General features: G+C 44.4%; 1 protein-coding gene across 3 annotated transcripts in view; it reads right to left on the reverse strand.

The window, feature by feature from the left end:
* Nucleotides 1-20,478, reverse strand: part of LOC140197548 (probable ATP-dependent RNA helicase DDX60) — a 171,740-nt gene that overhangs the window by 11,729 nt on the left and 139,533 nt on the right. For 2 of the 3 annotated variants that reach the window (XM_072257624.1, XM_072257622.1), the window contains 4 exons: nt 18,044-18,191; nt 11,763-11,911; nt 7,947-8,098; nt 3,055-3,117 (listed from right to left, as the gene is read on the reverse strand). In XM_072257624.1, coding sequence (XP_072113725.1) covers nt 3,055-3,117; nt 7,947-8,098; nt 11,763-11,911; nt 18,044-18,191 — 512 coding nt within the window. The remainder of the gene's footprint in view (nt 1-3,054; nt 3,118-7,946; nt 8,099-11,762; nt 11,912-18,043; nt 18,192-20,478) is intronic. The other variant, XM_072257623.1, reaches the window with a different exon arrangement.

Consider the following 20,478-nt stretch of genomic DNA (forward strand, 5'->3'; position numbering starts at 1 on the left):
CCTAGCAGGAAGGTTTGTTAATGCTTCACAGTGGGGTTTAAACTTGAGTTGTAGGAGGATGGGAACCAGAGTACCAGAACAGTTAGTGGAGAGGTTGTGGAGGCAAATGTCAGTAAAATCTCAGACAAAGTTAGGAATCGAAAGGTTGAGCATGGTGCGACTAGTGTCCTCAGCTGCATATAGTTCAATGCAAGAAGTATCATAGGAAAGGAGAATGATAGTGCTGAAAATAAGGCAGCTGGTTTACAAACAGAGGCAATGTGTAGTTCGGAGAGGCTGTCTATAGGGCAAAATTGCAGTCAACCGGATGAGTTGCAACATAAAAGGCAGTCAAAATCAAAAAGGATGAATACAGGACTGAAGGTGTTGTATCTGAATGTGCACAGTATACAGAATAAGGTAGATGAACTTGCAGCACAGTTGCAGGTTGGCACATATATGTTGTAGGCATCACTGAATCATGGCTGAATGATTATAGCTGGGAGTTTAATGTCCAAGGATACACATTATATCAAAAGGACAGGCAGGAAGGCAGAGGGAGCAGTGTTGCCCTGTTGGCAAAAAATGAAATCAAATCATTAGGAAGAGGTGACATAGGGTCAGAAAGTGTTGAATCATTGTGGATAGAACTATGGAGCTGTAAAGGTAAAAAGACCCTGATGGAAGTTGTATACAGACCCCCCTCTCCAAACAGTAGTAAGCATGTGGCCTACAAATTACAGTGGGAGATAGAAAATGCATGCCAAAAGGGCAATGTTACAATAGTCACGGGGGACTTCAATGTGCAGGTAGATCTGGAAAATCCCTTTGGTGCTGGATTACAGCAGGGGGGGTTTCTAGAGATCCTGTGACATGGCTTTTTAGAGCAGCTCGTGGTTGAGCCCACTGGAGGATCAGCTATCCTGGATTGCGTGTTACGCAATGAACCAGAATTGATTAGAGAGTTTTGGGGACAAGTGATCGTAATATGAGAAAACCTTCCCTGACAAGTTGGTTGGAATTCTTTGAAGAAATAACAAGCAGAATAGACAAAGGAGAATTGGTTGACGTTGTGTACTTGGATTTTCAGAAGGCCTTTGACAAGGTGTCATACATGAGGCTGCTTAAGCTATAAGACCATGGTATTACAGGAAAGATTCTAGCATGGACTAAGCAGTGGCTGAATGGCAGGAAGCAAAGAGTGGGAATAAAAGGAGCCTTTTCTGGCTGGCTGCTGGACTAGTGGTATTCCACAGGAGTCTGTGTTGGGACTGATCTTTTTTACGTTATATGTCAATGATTTGGATGATAGAATTGATGACTTTGTTACAAAGATTGCAGATGATATGAAGATAGGTAGAGGGGCAGGTAGTTTTGAGGAAGTAGAGAGGCTACTAAAGGACTAAAAAAATTAGGAGAATGGGCAAAGAAATGGCAGATTAAATACAGTTTCAGGAAGCGTATGCTCATGCACTTTGGTAGAAGAAATAAAGGGGCCGACTATTTTCCAAATGGAGAGAAAATACAACAATTGACGTGCAAAGGGACCTGGGAGTCTTTGTGCAGGATTCCCATAAAGGTAAATTTGCAAGTTGAGTCTGTGGTGAGGAAGGCAAATGCAATGTTGGCATTCATTTCAAGAGGAATAGATATAAACGTAAGGATGTAATGTTGAAACTTTATAAAGCACCGGTGTGGCCTCACTTGGAGTATTGTGAGCAGGTTTGGGCCCCTTATCTTAGAAAGGATGTGCTGAAATTGGAGAAGGTTCAAAGGAGGCTCATGAAAATGATTCCAGGATTGAATGGCTTGTCATATGAAGAGCGTCTGATAACTCTGGGCCTGTATTCCCTAGAATTCAGAAGAATGAGGGGTGACCTCATTGAAACCTATTGAATGGTGAAAGGCCTTGATAAAGTGGATCTGGAGAGGATGTTTCCTATGGTGGGAGAGTCTAAAACCAGAATTCACAGCTTCAAAATAGAGGAGTGTCTTCTAGAACAGAGATGAGGAGGAATTTCTTTTGCCACAGAGTGGCAAATCTGTGGAATTCTTTGCCACTGGCAGGTGTGAAGGCCAAGTCTTTATCTATATTTATGGCAGAGGTTCATAGATTCTTGACTGGTCAGGGCAGAAGGGATACGGGGAGAAGGCAGGAAATTGGGGCTGAGAGGGAAATCAATCAGCCACAATGAAATGGTTGAGCAGACTTGACAGGCCAAATGGCCTAATTTTGCTCCCATATCTTATGGTCATTGTAAATTGTCCCATGATCAGGCTAGGGTTAGAAACATAGAAACATGGAAAAAATTACAGCACAATACAGGCCCTTCAGCCCACAATGCTGTGTCAAACATGTACTTACTTTAGAAATTACCTAGGGTTACCATAGCCCTCTATTTTTCTAAGCTCCATATACCTATCCAGGAGTCTCTTAAAAGACCCTATCTTATCCGCCTCTAACACCATTGTCGGCAGCCCATTCCATGCACACATCACTCTCTGCATAAGACCTTACCCCTGACATCTCCTCTGTACCTACTTCCAAGCACCTTAATACTCTGCCCTCTCATGTTAGCCATATCAGCCCTGGGAAAAAGCCTCTGTCTATCCACACGATCAATGCCTCTCATCATCTTGTACACCTCTATCAGGTCACCTCTCATCCTCCGTCGTTCCAAGGAAAAAGGGACGAGTTCACTCAACCCATTCTCATAAGGCATGCTTCCCAATCCAGGAAATATCCTTGTAAATCTCTGCTCTCTCTCCAAATTATCCACATCCTAAATCTCCTCTGCACACTGCTATAGTTTCCATATCCTAAATCTCCTCTGCACACTGCTATAGTTTCCACATCCTAAATCTCCTCTGCACACTGCTATAGTTTCCACATCCTAAATCTCCTCTGCACCCTTTCTATAGATGCGGTTCGCTGGGCAGTGTGGCTCGAAGGGCTAGAAGGGCCTGTTCCACACTGCATCTCAATAAATAAATAATATCAGATCAACAATTGAACAAAATGAATTAAAATGAAAGATCAAGCAGTGGTAATAGAGAAAAAAAATCTTCTCTCACCTGATTGCAGCAATTACCATTGAGAAATCTTTGATCAGATTGAACGCATCTCCTCGATTTATGCTGCAGGGTCAAGAACAAGTAGGGCATGAATTTACCATCAGCATATCAATTGTTATCTTTTGTTCAGGCCCTGCAACATTGTATGAAATTCCAGCAGACAGTGAACATGTAGATAAGCTATGCAGTGAGAAAAAATAGGACACTCAGATGAGACACAAGAGACTGCACGTGCCGGAACCTGGGGCAAAAAGTTAAATACTGGGAGAACTGTGGATCAGAATCAGGCTTAATAAGAAGCCAGAAGGCACACATTCAATGATTCAGACACAGCTTCTTCCCCTCTGCCACCCGATTTCTGAATGGACATTGAACCCTTGAACCCTCTATGTCTATTCAGACGTCGGATGGCAGAGAGGAAGAAGCAGTTCCTGAACCATTGAATGTGTCCCTTCAGGCTTCTGTACCTGTATCTGTGAAGAGAAATGGATAGTCAATGTTTCAGCTAAATAGGAGCAGCAGAATTATTATCAGAATCAGATTTAATATCACCGGTATATGACGTGATGGGGGTCTTTAATGACACACACTGTATTTTTCAGGCATCACTCCTTGAAGATGTCCTGGATAGTACGGAGGCTAGTGCCCATGATGGAGCTGACTATGTTTACAACTCCCTGCAGTTTATTCCGTTCCTGTGCTGTAGCACCCACCCCATATTGGACGGTGATGATCTGGAATCAGAGAGTCTGCACTGACCACCAACCAGCCTTTTACACAACTCCTATGTAAATCCTATTTTCTTATTCTTCCCTCCCCACCCCCCAACTATTCTCTTCAACTACCCCAGATTCTATCACTCACTAGGAGCAAGTTACAGTTACCAATGGCACCCTATCCTCGTTATATGCGTCTTCAGACAATGCGGATTCATAGTTATGCGAGAAACCTATTTCTACCAACGTCTCCTTATATGTGTCCAAAAGGAGCACCGCGTTCCCGCCAATACAGGTCAGGTGCGCGCGCCTCACGGTCTCACCGTCGGGACGAGAAGCACCGCGTTCCCGCCAATACAGGTCAGGTGCGCGCGCCTCACGGTCTCACCGTCGGGACGAGAAGCACCGCGTTCCCGCCAATACAGGTCAGGTGCGCGCGCCTCACGGTCTCACCGTCGGGACGAGAAGCACCGCGTTCCCGCCAATACAGGTCAGGTGCGCGCGCCTCACGGTCTCACCGTCGGGACGAGAAGCACCGCGTTCCCGCCAATACAGGTCAGGTGCGCGCGCCTCACGGTCTCACCGTCGGGACGAGAAGCACCGCGTTCCCGCCAATACAAGTCAGGTGCGCGCGCCTCACGGTCTCACCGTCGGGACGAGAAGCACCGCGTTCCCGCCAATACAGGTCAGGTGCGCGCGCCTCACGGTCTCACCGTCGGGACGAGAAGCACCGCGTTCCCGCCAATACAAGTCAGGTGCGCGCGCCTCACGGTCTCGCTCCCGCCACTCTCGCATTGGTTTTGGCAAGGTGTGGATGCGCGATCTTAAACTTCTGCTGGTTTTACCTACGGTGCAGTGATTTTGCGCTTGAAATATTTAACTATGCCTCCTAAGCGTCCGATGCCATGTCCTGGGCCGTCAGCCGAGCGGCAGAGAACCGCTTTAACAATTATAAACAGCGTGGCATCAGCTGAAAGGTAACACAGCTCTGGGACGCTTCTGCCGGGAACAGAATCTTGCCTTTAAAGTTCTTTTGTTGCTTGACGATGCGCCAGCCTATCCTAAACATTTGGACAGCATTCATCCTAACATAACAGTGCGTTTCCTGCCGCCTAACACAACATCGCTGATTCAACCACTCGACCAAGGTGTGTGAAGCACCTTCAATTACTCCAAAAGACTGAGGTTTGGTAAAATACTGAACGGCTTTTATTCGCTGTACAATACGACCTCCACAGTGAGTGTCTGCCCCCGGACTGAGGGGAAGGGGCAAGGCGAACACCTTTATACAGGACTCTGTGGGAGGAGCCACAGGGGCAGTCAGCAGAGGTGTGTGTCCAGACAGGTAACCCAGTTACAACATATATACATGGTTTCCCACAGTGTGATCCACATTCAAGGCGTTTTTTTTTTACGGCAAACTATCTCTCAGATGCTGCAAGCAACAGACGATTTTGAAAATCCTGGGAGTTTACCAACAGTGAAGGAATGGTGGAAGTCAGAACACTTGGCACAAATGGCGATGGGCATGGGCCCAAATTTAAAACGGAGTCAGCATTTCAGTTGTTCCCTGCCGTCAACCCTTCTTCCCTACAAGCAAATTTATGCTGAAAAACAAAATGCTGTCAAGCAAACAACCCTCACCACTTTCTTCAAACCCTTGTCATCTCCTGCTGCCGGCAGTTCTAAGAGTTCTGAGAGTCTTCTTTCACCCCTTGCTGTGCTTGATATGATCCTGACGACCACAACCATCCACCTTATCCATGTCAAGCTGCCCAACACCACAACAACCACTCATCTCCCAGAGTGAACACACCTGCCACTGTTGGTGAGTACTGTACACCCTCGGATGTTAACTTTCTATGATTTATTACATTGAATATCACCTTAAATTGATTAAATATAATACCAATGTTGTCTTGTAGTACTGGTTTTGTGTCGTATTGGTATAAAAATGTGAATAAATTACAGATAAAACATATTTAGGAAGCCCTCTGGAACGCATCCCTATTTTCTCCATTTGACTAAGTATTCACATATGCGTCCACTGCAAGGAACGTATCCCCTGCATATAATGAGGATAAGGTGTACTGCTTTGTCTTTGGGATGTGGAAGGAAACCGGTGCCCTTGAGTGAGGGGATCCCACCGGGTCATATGGAGACTGTGCAAACTCCACACAGACAGAAACCGAGGTCGGGTTTGAACCTGGATTTCGGCCACGGGGAGGCTGTGGGCCTCCTAGTGGTGCCACTCTGCCTTGGTCATCGTACTTTATGTGGAATCAGGAAAGCTGTGATGGGTGTACATCAGAAGATGAGGAGATGTTCCTTGAGCTAGCGTTGGAATGTCCAAATGAGGACTGAAAGTAGATAGGCTCATATTTGGGGTCCGAACAACTATGTTCCATGAAGATACAAGAATTTCCGCAGATGTCGGAACTCTTGAGTAACATACGCAAGATGATGGAGGAGCTCAGAAGGTTGAGCAACGTCTACGGAAGGAAATAGCAGGCAATGGTCCAGGCCAAGAGCCTTCATCAGGACCTGTTGGAGGGTATCGTGTGTGTTTTCCTCAAGGGTGTTCCATGAAGCAGGCACACAAAACTTTGTTTATTTCCTAAGTGGATGTGGCCATCACTGGTAAATATTATTTATAACTGATAGGAGGAGGCTATTAAGAGGGTCACCACAGTAAAGTAGTGGTTAGCATGACATTATTACAGCTTGGGGTGTTGAAGATCAGAGTTCAGTTCCTGTGTAAGAAGTCTGTACATTCTCCCGTGACCACGCGGGTATCCTTGGGTGCTTTGGATTCCTCCCACAGTTCACAGATGTACTGGTTATAAGGTTAGTTGGTCATTGTAAATTGTCCTGTGATTAGGCTGGGGTTAAGTAGCTGTGTCACCGGGCAGAGTGGCTCGTTGGTCTGGAAGAGCCTGGTCCATGCTGTATCGCTAAATAAGTAAAAGAGACAACTAGCTTGCCGGGTCTGGAGTTACATTTAAACCAGGCCAGGTAAGAGCTTCAGACATCAAACATAATCAAATCCTCTCCCATGGTGCAAGACTCCCAAAAGGTTAATTTATAGATTGAGTCTGTGGTAAAGAAGGCAAATGTAATGTTGGCATTTATTTCAAGGGAAAAAGAATATAAAAGCAAGGAGATAATGCTAAGACTTTATAAGACAGTAGTCAGCCGCACTTGGAGTACTGTCAGCAGTTTTGGGCACATATCTCAGAAAGGATGTGTTGTCATTGAAGAGAGTCCAGAGGTTGTTCACAGGGATGCTTCTGGGAACGAAAAGGTTAATATATGAGGAGTTTATGGCAGCTTCAGACCAGTACTCACTGGAATTTAGAACAATGCGAGGGGATTTCATTGAAACCTACCGAATGTTGAAAGGACAAGATAGGATGGATGTGGAAAGGATGTTTCCTATGCTGGGGTATTTAGAACTGGAGGGCACAGCCTCATTGAAACCTACTGAATATTGTAAGGACCAGATAGGGTGGATGTGGAGAGGATGTTTCCTATGGTATCCAGAACTAGAGGGCACAGCCTCAAAATTGAGGGACGACACTTTTGAACAGAGGTGAGGAGGAACTTTTTTAGCCGGAGAATAGTAAATATTTGCAATGCTCTGCCACAGACTGTAATGGAGGCCAAGTCCATGTGTATATATTTAAGGCGGAAGTTGATTGTTTCCTGATCAGTCAGGGCATCAAAGGATATGTTGAGAAGGCAGCTGTGTGGGGTTGAGTGAGATTCAAGATCAACCATGATGGAATGGTGCAGCAGACTTGATGGGCTAAATGGCCTAATTCTGCTCCTATGTTATGGTCTTATGGTCACAGAGAGAACAGGCAAACTCCACATGGACAGTATTGGAGGTCAGGATTGAGCTCTGGTCTCTGGTGCAGTTTTATGACAATGTTGCTGCTCATAGAGGAATAATTTTTTTTTGAAATCCCAGATTAATTCAGCTACTAGAATTTAAATTGTTACCATGGCAGGATTTGAACTCAAGTCTCGAAAATGATGGTTCGAAACTCTGGCTGCCAATCCAGTGGCCTAACCATCACATGAAATCTGAGCCTGGAAGGTGATGATGGACTCAGCCTGAAGATGAACTGCTTACACAAGAACATAATCACATATGAGAGAATGGCTTCTCACCCGTTGTCGTTGGTCAAAGCAGCTAAGCTGCCATGTTTGTAGAAGTCGAGGGCATAGGCATTAAGTGGCATACGTCTTCCCTGTGTGTCGTAGTGCTTCAAAGGCAGAATGGGAGTGTTGCTGCTTTGAATTCCAAGTGTGCGGAAGATAATCTGAAAATAAGATGTATATCCATGCTTTAGTTGTACAACAGCATCTTTGATCTCTTTCTCAGCCAGCTCCGTCACAGGCACTAGCCACCCCACCATTGACGACTTCTTCAAAAGTCAATGCCTCAGAAAAACAATCACGAAGAGCCCTTACCATACAGAACATGACCTCTTCTCATTATGCTATTGATGAGGAGGTACAGGAGCCCAAAAGCTCACATTCAACATTTTTGGAACAACATCTTCCCTCCACCATCAAATTTCTGGATGGTCCACGAACACTACTTCACTATTTTGCCCTCTTTTAACACTATTTATTTTTAATATATATTATTTATATTGTAAATTATTAGGATTTTTATGTGTTGCACTGTACTGCTGTTGCTAAACAACAAATTTCTATGAGACCATAAGCCAAAGGATCTGAATTAGACCATTCAGCCCATCAGGTCTGCTCCAGCATTCCATCATGACTAATTTATTACCCCTCTCCCCCCCCCTTTCTCCTGCCTTCTCCTCGTAACCTTCGACGCCCTTACTAATCAAGAACCTATCAATCCCTGCTTTAATATACCCAGTGACTTGGCATCCACAGCCATCTGTGGCAATGAATTCCACAGATTCACTACTCTGGCTAAAGAAACTCCTCCTCATCTCTTCTCTAAAGAAGCATCCTTGTAGTCTGAGGCTATGCCCTCTGATCCTAGACTCCCCCATGGTTGGAAATATCCTCTTCACATTCACTCTATCCAGACCTTTCAGTATTTCATGAGATACATCAGTGTTAATAAACCTGATTCTGATAAACTCATTTCCAATAGAAATTTCTCATCATAAATAATTTAGGATTAGTTCTGAGGAATTGACGATATCATTACTCTCCCCCAGTCACAGGTTCCCTTGGAGGATAGATCTTCAGATCTGGATGGTGGGGGGTTCTTGATGGATGAAAGAAGCATCCATCATCAAGGACCCCCACCATCCAGATCTGAGTGTCAACACCTCTGAAGATCTATCCTTGGCCCAACATAGTGATACAATTACAAAGAAGCTATATTTCATTACAAGTTTGAGAAGACTTGTTATGTCATCAAATTCATACAGATATATTGCAGAGAGCATCCTAACTGGTTGCATCATTGTCTGGTCTGGAGGGGCCACTGCACAGGATCAGAAAAAGCTGCAGAAAGTTGTAAACTCACATCCTGGGCACTAATCTCCCTGTTCTTGAGGACACCTTCAAAAGGCGGTGCCAAAAAAAGGCAGCATCCACCATTAAGGACTCCCATCACCAAGAACATGCCCTCTTCTCATTGCAGTCATTGAGGAGGGGGGTACAGGAGCCTGAAGACACATAACGTTTTAGGAACAGCTTCTTCCCCTCTGCCATCCGTTTTCTGAATAGACAATGAACCCATGTATGCTACCTCACTACTTTTATTTCTTATTTTTACTCTTTTTGCACTAATTACTCAATTTAATTTTTCTATATATGCAATATATTTCTGATTGTAATCTATAGCTTTTAGAATGATGTATTTCAATGTACTGGTGCCAAAAAACAACGTATTTCATGACACATGCCGGTGATGTAAGCCTGATTCAGATTCTACACATTTTGATATCCCCACATTCTCAATACTCCCCAGAATCTGACAATCACCTACATGCTAGGACCCAATTAACCTTCCAACCAGCACTCCCTAGGAATGTGGGGGGAAATCAGAGCACCAGACTGGAAATTCCTATAGCCATAGGGAGGACATGCAAACTCCACACAGACAGTACCTGAGGTCAGAACTGAACCCAAGTCTCTCACACTGTGAGATGTCAGCCCTACTAGTTGTGATGCTTGAAATCCTCGAATTATGTGTCACCTTATGGATTCTCACAGCCAAGTTGAGTCTATTGTGGCTCTAAACCAGTAAATCAGATTCAGATTTATTTATCACATGTACATCAAAGCATACAGTGAAATGCATTGCTTGTGTTAACAAACAACACACCCAAGAGTGTGCTAGGGGCCATGCTTCTGGCACCAACACAGCACGTCCAAAATGCTCAACGAAACAACAAAGAAGATCTAAACAATAAAAGTAAATCAAGCCCCGTTTAGAATTATTTATCATATGTTCATCAAGGTAGTGAAGTGTGGTGTTTGTGTTAACAACCAACACAACCCAAGGATATGCTGGGGGCAGCCAGTGGGTGTTGCCATACACATTCTAGCACCAAAATACTTACAGTACTTGTCAACATGGAGCGGATAGCAAGTATGTAAATCTGGCGGGAGCAAAAGATGTTGGGAATAGCGAGGGTGGAATTGAATTGAATTGAATTGACTATTACTTACATCCTTCACTTACACAAGGAGTAAAACTCTTTATGCTACATCTCCGTCTAGCTGTGCAATGTGCAATTTATAGTTTAAAAGGCACCTGTTAGTCTTGCGAGACCATGGATCTGCGCCTAGAAAGTCTTCACTCTCCAGGGTGCAGGCCTGGGCAAGGTTGTATGGAAGACCAGCAGTTGCCCACACTGCAGTTCTCTCCTCTCCACGACACCAGTGTTGTCCAAGGGAAGGGCATTAGGACCCATACAGCTTGGCACCAGTATCGTCGCAGAGCAATGTGTGATTAAGTGCCTTGCTCAAGGACACAACACGTTCCCTCGGCTGGGGCTCAAACTCACGACCTTCAGGTCGATAGTCGAATGCCTTAACCACTTGGCCACGTGCCCAGAATTTATAGTAAGTTGCAATAAACAATATGTACAACAATATGACATAGAAATACAGTTGTGTCAGCATGAATTAATCAGTCTGATGGCCTGGTGGAAGAAGCTGTCCCAGAGCCTGTTGGTCCTGGCTTTGATGCTGTGGTACCGCTTTCTGGATGGTAGCAGCTGGAACGGTTTGTGGTTGGGTTGACTCGGGTCCCCAATGATCCTTCGGGCCCTTTTTACACACCTGCCTCTGTAAATGTCCTGAATCATGGGAAATTCACATCTACAGTCCACACCACTCTCTGCAGAGCCCCGCAATTGAGGGAAGTACAGTTCCCCTACCTGGCAGTGATGCAGACTGTCAGGATGCTCTCAATTGTGCCCCTGTAGAAAGTTCTTAGGATTTGGGGGCCCACACCAAACTTCTTCAACCGTCTGAGGTGAAAGAGGCTCTGTTGTGTCTTTTTCACCGTACAGCCAGTATGTACAGACCACACAAGATCCTCGGTAATGTTTATGCCGAGGAACTTAAAGCTGTTCATCCTCTCAACCCCAGATCCATTAATGTCAATAGGGGTTGGCCTGTCGGCCATGGGAGGAGTGTGAGACAGATCAGAGAAGAAGTCCCCTCTCCCTTCCCCTTTTCCCAACCATGTTTCTCCTCTCCCTGCCACCTTCCCACTCTCAATCCGCAAAGGAGACCCATATCAGAATCAGTTTTATCATTACTCACATACGTCATGAAATTTGTTTTTCTCTGTGGTGGCAGTATAGTGCAATGCATAAAATTACCACAGTACTGTGCAAAATTCATAGCTATATATATGTGCATAAAACTTGCACAGTGCTTTAGCATGTCAACAACACCAGCAGCAAAAACAACAGAACAAAACAAGACAGCAACAGTAAAGCACCCCATTGCCCACGGTTGCTGGTAACTTACTTGATCTACATCGCAACACTTGAGCAGGTCATGGTCGGTGTGACCGGACAAGCAGGCGAACGGTGACACTGCTGTGACTGGACCATTTAAGTATTTGGACAACTCTGCGGTGAAGTCATCTCCCTCCTGCTCCTGGGGACATGGAAATGCTGGGAAGAGAAACATTAATACCTTGGCACATTCACAGTGCCTGTAGTAACCTTCGAGAACACACATTACCATAAGTCTATAAAACATAGAAGCAGAATTAGAACATTCGGCTCATTAATATCCTTACTTAATCAAGAACCTATCAAACTCTGCTGTAAATATACCCAATGACTTGGCTTTCACAGTCATCCGTGGCAATGAATTCCACAGATTCACCATCATTTGGCTAAAGGAATTCCTGCTCATCTCTGTTCTAAAGGGAAAGTCCTCCGGTCCTGGTCAGTGTAGGTAGAAGCCACTTTTACCTGCTACCATTTGATTATTGCATACATGACTCAGAAAGAGGCCATCTGGCCCAAATATATCTACTGGTCCTTTTAGTGGAGCTCAACTCTTATCCAATAGCCTCTCAATATTCAACTAGTAAAAGCTCTAAATGGGCAAGCACCTGTTCATAGAGCATATGGAGCAGTACAGACCACTCAGCCCACAAGTTCCGTACTGAACATGAAACCAAATGAAACTAAATCTCTTCTACCTTTGTGTGATCCATATCTCTCCATTCTTTGCATAATATTTTGTCTATCTAAAGATTTATTTGTTACACTTACCTTGAAACATATGCTGAAATGTATTGGTTACATCAACAACCAACATGGTCGAATATGTGCTGGGGGCAGCCCGCAAGTGTTACCATGCTTCTGGCATCAACATTGGATGCCCACAACTTACTAACCCTAACCCGTATGTCATAACCTAATTGTTTAATAACCTGCTGACCTATTAGTTATAAAAAAGGCTTAATGTTGACCTTGGCCAGCTTTTGTGAGCTGCCCCATTTTGCTGTACAAATTACTTTTGTTGGCCATCTTTAAACGTGTTTAGAAATACAGGTTGAGCAACTCTTAGCTGAAATGCTTGGAGCTGGAAGAGTTTCAGATTTTGGACTTTGGAATATGTGTATCAATATAATGTGATACCTATAGATAGATCTTTGCCTGTTTTATGATCAGCAAACCATTAAGCGACATATGTTTACTGCGACACTGACGAATGCATTCTTTCAATACACATTCGAGATCTTCATTTTTCGCTTTATGCAATTTTTAAATATTTTTCATTAAATTCTGTTCATTACATTCTGAGGTCACTTCTCGGAACCTGGGAACCTTCCCAGTACCTTGTGGAATATATATCAGCACTAAAAAAATTTTAGATTTCAGAGGATTTTGGAATTTCAGATAAGGGGTACTCAACCTGTATAGGTTATTTTTGATAGCAGCCTTTGGATTTGCTTTACCACCTTTTCTGCCAGATTGTCTTATCTCTCTCCTCAAGAATAGTTCTCTTTTATCTTTACACTGGACACCGTGTTTTTGGCAATTATGCTAAGAAGGCAAAACTTATCTTGTAACTGTAAACTCTAGTTTGATGGCACTTTGGTTAGACTATTGTAAGCAATTAGAGGCATTAACTATAAAAGTCAAGAGGTCATGGTGCACACAATGCTGGTGAGGATAAACTTGGAACATTATAGAACATTACAACCTTACAGCACAATACAGGCCCTTCAGCCCACAATGTTGTGCCAACCTTTTAACCTATTCTAAGATCACTCCAACCCTTCCCTCCTACATCCATGTGGCTATCTAAGAGTTTCTTAAATGCCCGTACTGTATCTACCTCTATCATCTCCCCAGCAGGGTGTTCAACACACCCATCATTCTTTGTGTAAAAAAACCTCTGACATCCTCCCTAAACTTTCCTCCAATCACCTTACAATTAATCCCCCTTGGATTCGCAATTTCCACCTTGGAAAGAAAGTCTGTGGCTCTCCACTCTATCAAAGCCTCTTATCATCTCTAACAAGCCACCTCTCATCCTCTGCTCCAAAGAGAAAAGCCCCAGCTCGATCAAACTATCCTCATAACATGTGTTCTCTAATCCAGGTAGGTAAATCTCCTATGCACCCTCTCTAAAATTTGTTAAGTTTTGGTTGTCCTTTGGGCATCGACAGGGCGAATGCACTTGGTTGTTTTCCCAAGGTTAGGGAATAAAAAACTAGAGGGAATAAGTTTAAGGTGAGAGGGTCTGAGTAATAGGAACTTGAGGGGGAACATTTTCATACAGAGGATTGTACTGTATGTGGGGTAAGCTACCAGATGAATTGATTAAGGTATGCACAAAATAGCTCCTCAAAGACAGTTGAACAGGTACATGGACAGAAAACGTTTCAAAGGAAACAGGCCCAAAGTAGGCAAACAGGACTGGCTTGGATATGGCCTATTGGCTGGCATGGACCCATTGGGCTGAAGGGCCTGTTTCCATGCTGTATAACTCAACACTCAATTGCCACTTTATTAGGTACACCTGCTTGCTAATGCAAGTATCTAATCAGCCATTCATGTGGCAGCAACTCAATGCATAAAAGTATACAGTCAAGAGGTTCAGCCCAAACATCACAATGGGGAAGAGAGTTGGTTAGCAGACAGGAAGCAAAGAGTGGGAATAAACGGAACCTTTTCAAAATGGCAGGCGGTGACTAGTGGGGTACCGCAAGGCTCAGTGCTGGGACCCCAGTTGTTTACAATATATTAATGACTTGGATGAGGGAATTAAATGCAGCATCTCCAAGTTTGCGGATGACACGAAGCTGGGTGGCAGTGTTAGCTGTGAGGAGGATGCTAAGAGGATGCAGGGTGACTTGGATAGGTTGGGTGAGTGGGCAAATTCATGGCAGATGCAATTTAATGTGGATAAATATGAAGTTATCCACTTTGGTGGCAAAAATAGGAAAACAGATTATTATCTGAATGGTGGCCGATTAGGAAAAGGGGAGGTGCAACGAGACCTGGGTGTCATTATACACCAGTCATTGAAAGTGGGCATGCAGGTACAGCAGGCGGTGAAAAAGGCGAATGGTATGCTGGCATTTATAGCGAGAGGATTCGAGTACAGGAGCAGGGAGGTACTACTGCAGTTGTACAAGGCCTTGGTGAGACCACACCTGGAGTATTGTGTGCAGTTTTGGTCCCCTAATCTGAGGAAAGACATCCTTGCCATAGAGGGAGTACAAAGAAGGTTCACCAGATTGATTCCTGGGATGGCAGGGCTTTCATATGAAGAAAGACTGGATGAACTGGGCTTGTACTCGTTGGAATTTAGAAGATTGAGGGGGGATCTGATTGAAACGTATAAGATCCTAAAGGGATTGGACAGGCTAGATGCAGGAAGATTGTTCCCGATGTTGGGGAAGTCCAGAACGAGGGGTCACAGTTTGAGGATAGAGGGGAAGCCTTTTAGGACCGAGATTAGGAAAAACTTCTTCACACAGAGAGTGGTGAATCTGTGGAATTCTCTGCCACAGGAAACAGTTGAGGCCAGTTCATTGGCTATATTTAAGAGGGAGTTAGATATGGCCCTTGTGGCTACGGGGGTCAGGGGGTATGGAGGGAAGGCTGGGGCGGTGTTCTGAGTTGGATGATCAGCCATGATCATAATAAATGGCGGTGCAGGCTCAAAGGGCCGAATGGCCTACTCCTGCACCTATTTTCTATTTTTCTATGTTTCTATAACATAAGTGATTTTGACCGCAGAATGAGCCTTGGTGCTAGATGGGGTGGTTCGAATATCTCAAATCTCCTGGGATTTGCATGCACAACAGCCTCTAGAGTTTACAGAGAATGGTGTGAAAAACAAGAAAAAATCCAGTGAGTGGCAATAGACAATAGACAATAGATGCAGGAGTAGGCCATTCGGCCCTTTGAGCCAGCACCACCATTCACTGTGATCATGGCTGATCATCCACTATCAGTATCCAGTTCCTGCCCTATCCACATAACCTTTGATTCCACTATCTTTAAGAGCTCTATCCATCTCTTTTTTGAAAGCATCCAGAGACTTGACCTCCACAGCCTCCTGGGGCAGAGCATTCCATATATCCACCACTCTCTGGGTGAAAAAGTTTTTCCTCAACTCCGTTATAAATGGCCTACTCCTAATTCTTAAACTGTGGCCTTTGGTTCTGGACTCACCCATCAGCGGGAACATGCTTCCTGCCTGCAGCGTGTCCAGTCCCTTAATAATCTTATACATTTCAATAAGATCCCCTCTCAGCCTTCTAAATTCCAGAGTATACAAGCCTAATTGCTCCAATCTTTCAACATATGACAGTCCCTCCATCCCAGGAATTAATCTTGTGAACCTACGCTGCACTCCCTCAATAGCAAGAATGTCCTTCCTCAAATTTGGAGACCAAAACTGCACACAGTACTCCAGGTGTGTTCTCACCAGGACCCTGTACAGCTGCAGAAGGACCTCTTTGCTCTTATATTCAATTCCCCTTGTTATGAAGGCCAGCATGCCATTAGCTTTCTTCACTGCCTGCTGTACTTGCATGCTTGTTTTCAGTGACTGATGTACAAGAACACCTAGATCTCGTTGTGCTTCCCCTTTTCCTAACTTGACTCTATTAAGATAATAATCTGCCGTCAAGTTCTTACCACCAAAGTGGATAACCTCACATTTATCCACATTAAACTGCATCTGCCCAATCACCCAGCCTGTCCAAGTCACCCTGCATTCTCATAACATCCTCCTCACATTTCACACTGCCACCCAGCTTTGTGTCATCGGCAAATTTGCTAATGTTACTTTTAATTCCCTCATCTGAATCATTAATATATATTGTAATCCGCTGCGGTCCCAGCACTGAACCCTGCGGTACTCCACTGGTCACCGCCTGCCATTCCGAAAGGGACCCGTTAATTGCTACTCTTTGTTTTCTGTCAGCCAGCCAATTTTCAATCCATGTCAGTACTCTGTCCCCAATACCATGTGCCCTAATTTTGCCCACTAATCTCCTATGTGGGACTTTATCAAAGGCTTTCTGAAAGTCCAGGTACACCACATCCACTGGCTCTACCTTGTCCATTTTCATAGTTACATCCTCAAAAAATTCCAGAAGATTAGTCAATCACGATTTCTCCTTCGTAAATCCATGCTGACTTGGACCAATCCTGTTACTACTATCCAGATGTGTCGTAATTTCATCTTTTATAATTGACTCCAGCATCTTTCCCACCACTGACGTCAGGCTAACTGGTCTACAATTCCCTGTTTTCTCTCTTCCTCCCTTCTTGAAGAGAGGGACAACATTAGCCACCCTCCAATCCACAGGAACTGATCCTGAATCTATAGAACATTGGAAAATGATTACCAATGTGTCCACGATTTCTAAAGCCACCTCCTTAAGTACCCTAGGATGCAGACCATCAGATCCCGGGGACTTATCAGCCTTCAGACCCAACAGCCTATCCAACACCATTTCCTGCCTAATATAAATTTCCTTCAATTCATCCATTACCCTAGGTCCTTTGGTCACTATTACATCTGGGAGATTGGTTGTGTCTTCCCTAGTGAAGAAAGATCCAAAGTACCTATTCAACTCATCTGCCATTTCCTTGTTCCCCATAATAAATTCACCCGCTTCTGTCTTCAAGGGCCCAATTTTGGTCTTAACTATTTTTTTCCTTTTCACATACCTTCCGTGGGTGAAAATGCCTTGTTAATGAGAGAGGTCAAAGGAGAATGGCCAGACTGGTTCAAGGCAACAGTAACTCACAGAACCAAGTGTTACAACGGTGGTGTGCAGAAAAGCAGCTCTGAATGCACAACACATCAAACCTTGAAGTGGATAGCCTACAGCAGCAGAAGACTACAACAGACACTCAATGGCTACTTTATTCGTTACAGGAGGGATCCAACGGCCACTGAGTGTGTGACTATGTTTCTGACAAGGCTTTTCCATCTGCTCTCTTATGCTTTTTTTTTCCTGCAGAGAGTGCCTGAGCTGCTGATAATTCAAAACTTAAAACATCTTCAGCTCTCTGACTTTCACAGGGCTGTCTGCAGAGCCTGATCATTACTGGAGATGCCAGTGATCAATTCAGCTTAAATTAACCCTTTCACGCGTGCCCTGTCAATCCTGGAACCAATCAGGCTACAGCACTTGGAGTCACAGAACACCAGAGTGCAGAAACTGGCCCTTCAGCCTATCTAATCTGTGCCAAAATATTAATCTGCCTAGTCCCATCAACCTTCACCCAGGATATAGTCAGGAAAGATCTTACTTGTGTTAGTGAGGGGAAGCTTGAATTCGGCTTCTAGGTCAGCCTGCTGGGAGATAGTGAGCAGGAAGTTTCCAAAAACATGGATTGCATTCAGGTTGTATTCGTCCACAGACGCTGCAAACTTTTCCGGGAGATCGTTCAGGAATACCTAAGGACAAAACAACGATTGAATAGTGGGGCAGCCAAATTCGATACAAAGGGATTATCCTTAGCTTCCTATCACAAACCAGAGAAAATCTGCAGTTGCTGGAAATCCGAGCTACTCACACAAAATGCTGGAGGAACTCAGTGGGCCAGGCAGCTTCTATGGAAAAGGGTACGGTCAACATTTCAGGCCAAGACCCTTCAGCAGGACTGGAGAAAAAAGATCAGGAGTAGATTTAAACAGTGAGGGAGGGGATGAAGAAACACAAGGTGATAGGTCAAACTGGGAGGGGTGGCCTCCTGTACATCGGTGAGACCCAACGTATTGGAAGATGCTGTGCCGACCACCTATGCTCCATCTGCCAGAGGAGGCTGGATCTCCCAGTGGCCACCCATTTTAATTCCCACTTCCCGTTCCCATTCCGATATGTCAATCCGTGGCCTCCTCTACTGTCGTGATGAGGCCACGCTCAGGTTGGAGGAACAACATTTTATATTCCGGCTAGGTAGCCTCCAACCTGATGGCATGAACATTGACTTCTCTAACTTCTGGTAATGCCTCGCCCCTTCACCATTCCCCATCCCCTTTTCCCTCTCTCACCTTATCTCCTTGCCTGCCCATCATCTCCCTCTGGTGTTCCTCCCCCCTTTTCTTTTTTCCATGGCCTTCTGTCCTCTCCTATTAGATTTCCCCTTCTCCAGCCTTGTATCTCCAAACTCTGAGCTGTTATAACATCCCGCTAACCACTATGCAACCTTAGTACCCAGCTAAACTGTAAACTACAATAACATCTTATCTCTTTTCTGGACATTCGGCAACCCTCTGAAATGCATATTGTACATTCAGTGGCCACTTTATCAGGTATATTTTCTCATTAATGCAAGTATCTAATCAGCCAATCATGTGGCAGCAACTCATTGCATTAAAGCATGCAGACATGGTCAAGAGGTTAATTTGCTGTTCAAACCAAACATCAGAATGGGGAAGAAATATGATCTAAAAGACATTAACCATGGAATGATTGTTGATGCCAGGCAGGGTGTTTTGAGTATCTCAGAAACTGCAGATGTCACGCACAACAGTCTCAAGTTTACAGAAAATGGTGCAAAAAACTAAAAAAAACAGTGAGCAGTGTTCTGTGGGTGGAAGCACCTTGTTAATGAGAGAGGTCAGAGGAAAAACCAGCCTGGTTCAAGCTGACAGGAAGGTGACAGTAACTCAGGTAACTAAGCCTTACAACAGTAGTGTGCAGAAGAGCATCTCTGAATTCACAGCACATCAAACCTTGAAATGGATGGGCTATGGCAGCAGAAGACCAGAGCAGATTCCACTCCTGTAGCCAATAAAGTGGCCATTGAGTGTATATTTGTGGTTCACATCAAAGTTCAACGTGTGGTTATTTGAGTTACCATCACCTTCCTGTCAGCTTAAACCACGCTGGCCATTCTCCTCTGACCTCTCTCATTAATGAGGCATTTTCACGGACAGAACTGCCACTCACTGATTTTTTTTTTGTTTTTCACACCATTCTCTGTAAACTCTAGAGTAGGGGTCGCCAACCCGTCGATCGCGATCGACCAGTCGATCTTAGAGACTTTCCCAGTAGATCCCGAAGAAAAATCAAAAATAAATACACAAATACTGTTGTAATGTGAGCATTATAAAAGTAAGTAATACTAATTAGGATAATGGTAATATAGCAATATTTTCACTAAAAAAGCTGTTTGTAAAGAGAGATTGTTTCCGGGTTGCGGGGGTTTAGTTCCATTCTTTCTGCCCAGTGCGCATATGTGTAGTTCCCCCGCCATGCACCGCGTTTTCAGCATAGCTTGTGCAGCATCAAAGTGACCAATCAGATTAAGTAAGAGTACAGACTGTTGCAAACATCAATATACGGCAGTGTCCCCAGCCTCCGGGCCGCGAAGCATGCAGGGGTGCAGCGATAGTTGGGATGCACACAGCACATTTTTAAGAAAAAAAAGCCAAAATAAACCAGCTAATTAATTAGGTGCTGCCCGGTACGTGAATGTCAGCTCAGATCAGAGGCGACGCAATCGGCAATCGCTCATGATATCCTGATAGCATGGTGGAGGCTCCACGAAAGAAGGCGAAAACATACAAATTCCATCCAGAATGGGAAGACAAATTTCTATTTACCTTGGTGAAAGACAAGTGTGTATGTATGTTGCGCCACCAAACACAAACACTGACTAAAAGAGGGAATCTGGAGTGGCACCGCAACACCAACCACCAGGAATTTAAAGACACCTACCCCCCAAAGAGCGCAATT

Source organism: Mobula birostris, chromosome 5, assembly GCF_030028105.1.
Source record: "Mobula birostris isolate sMobBir1 chromosome 5, sMobBir1.hap1, whole genome shotgun sequence".
Lineage (NCBI taxonomy): Eukaryota > Metazoa > Chordata > Chondrichthyes > Myliobatiformes > Myliobatidae > Mobula > Mobula birostris.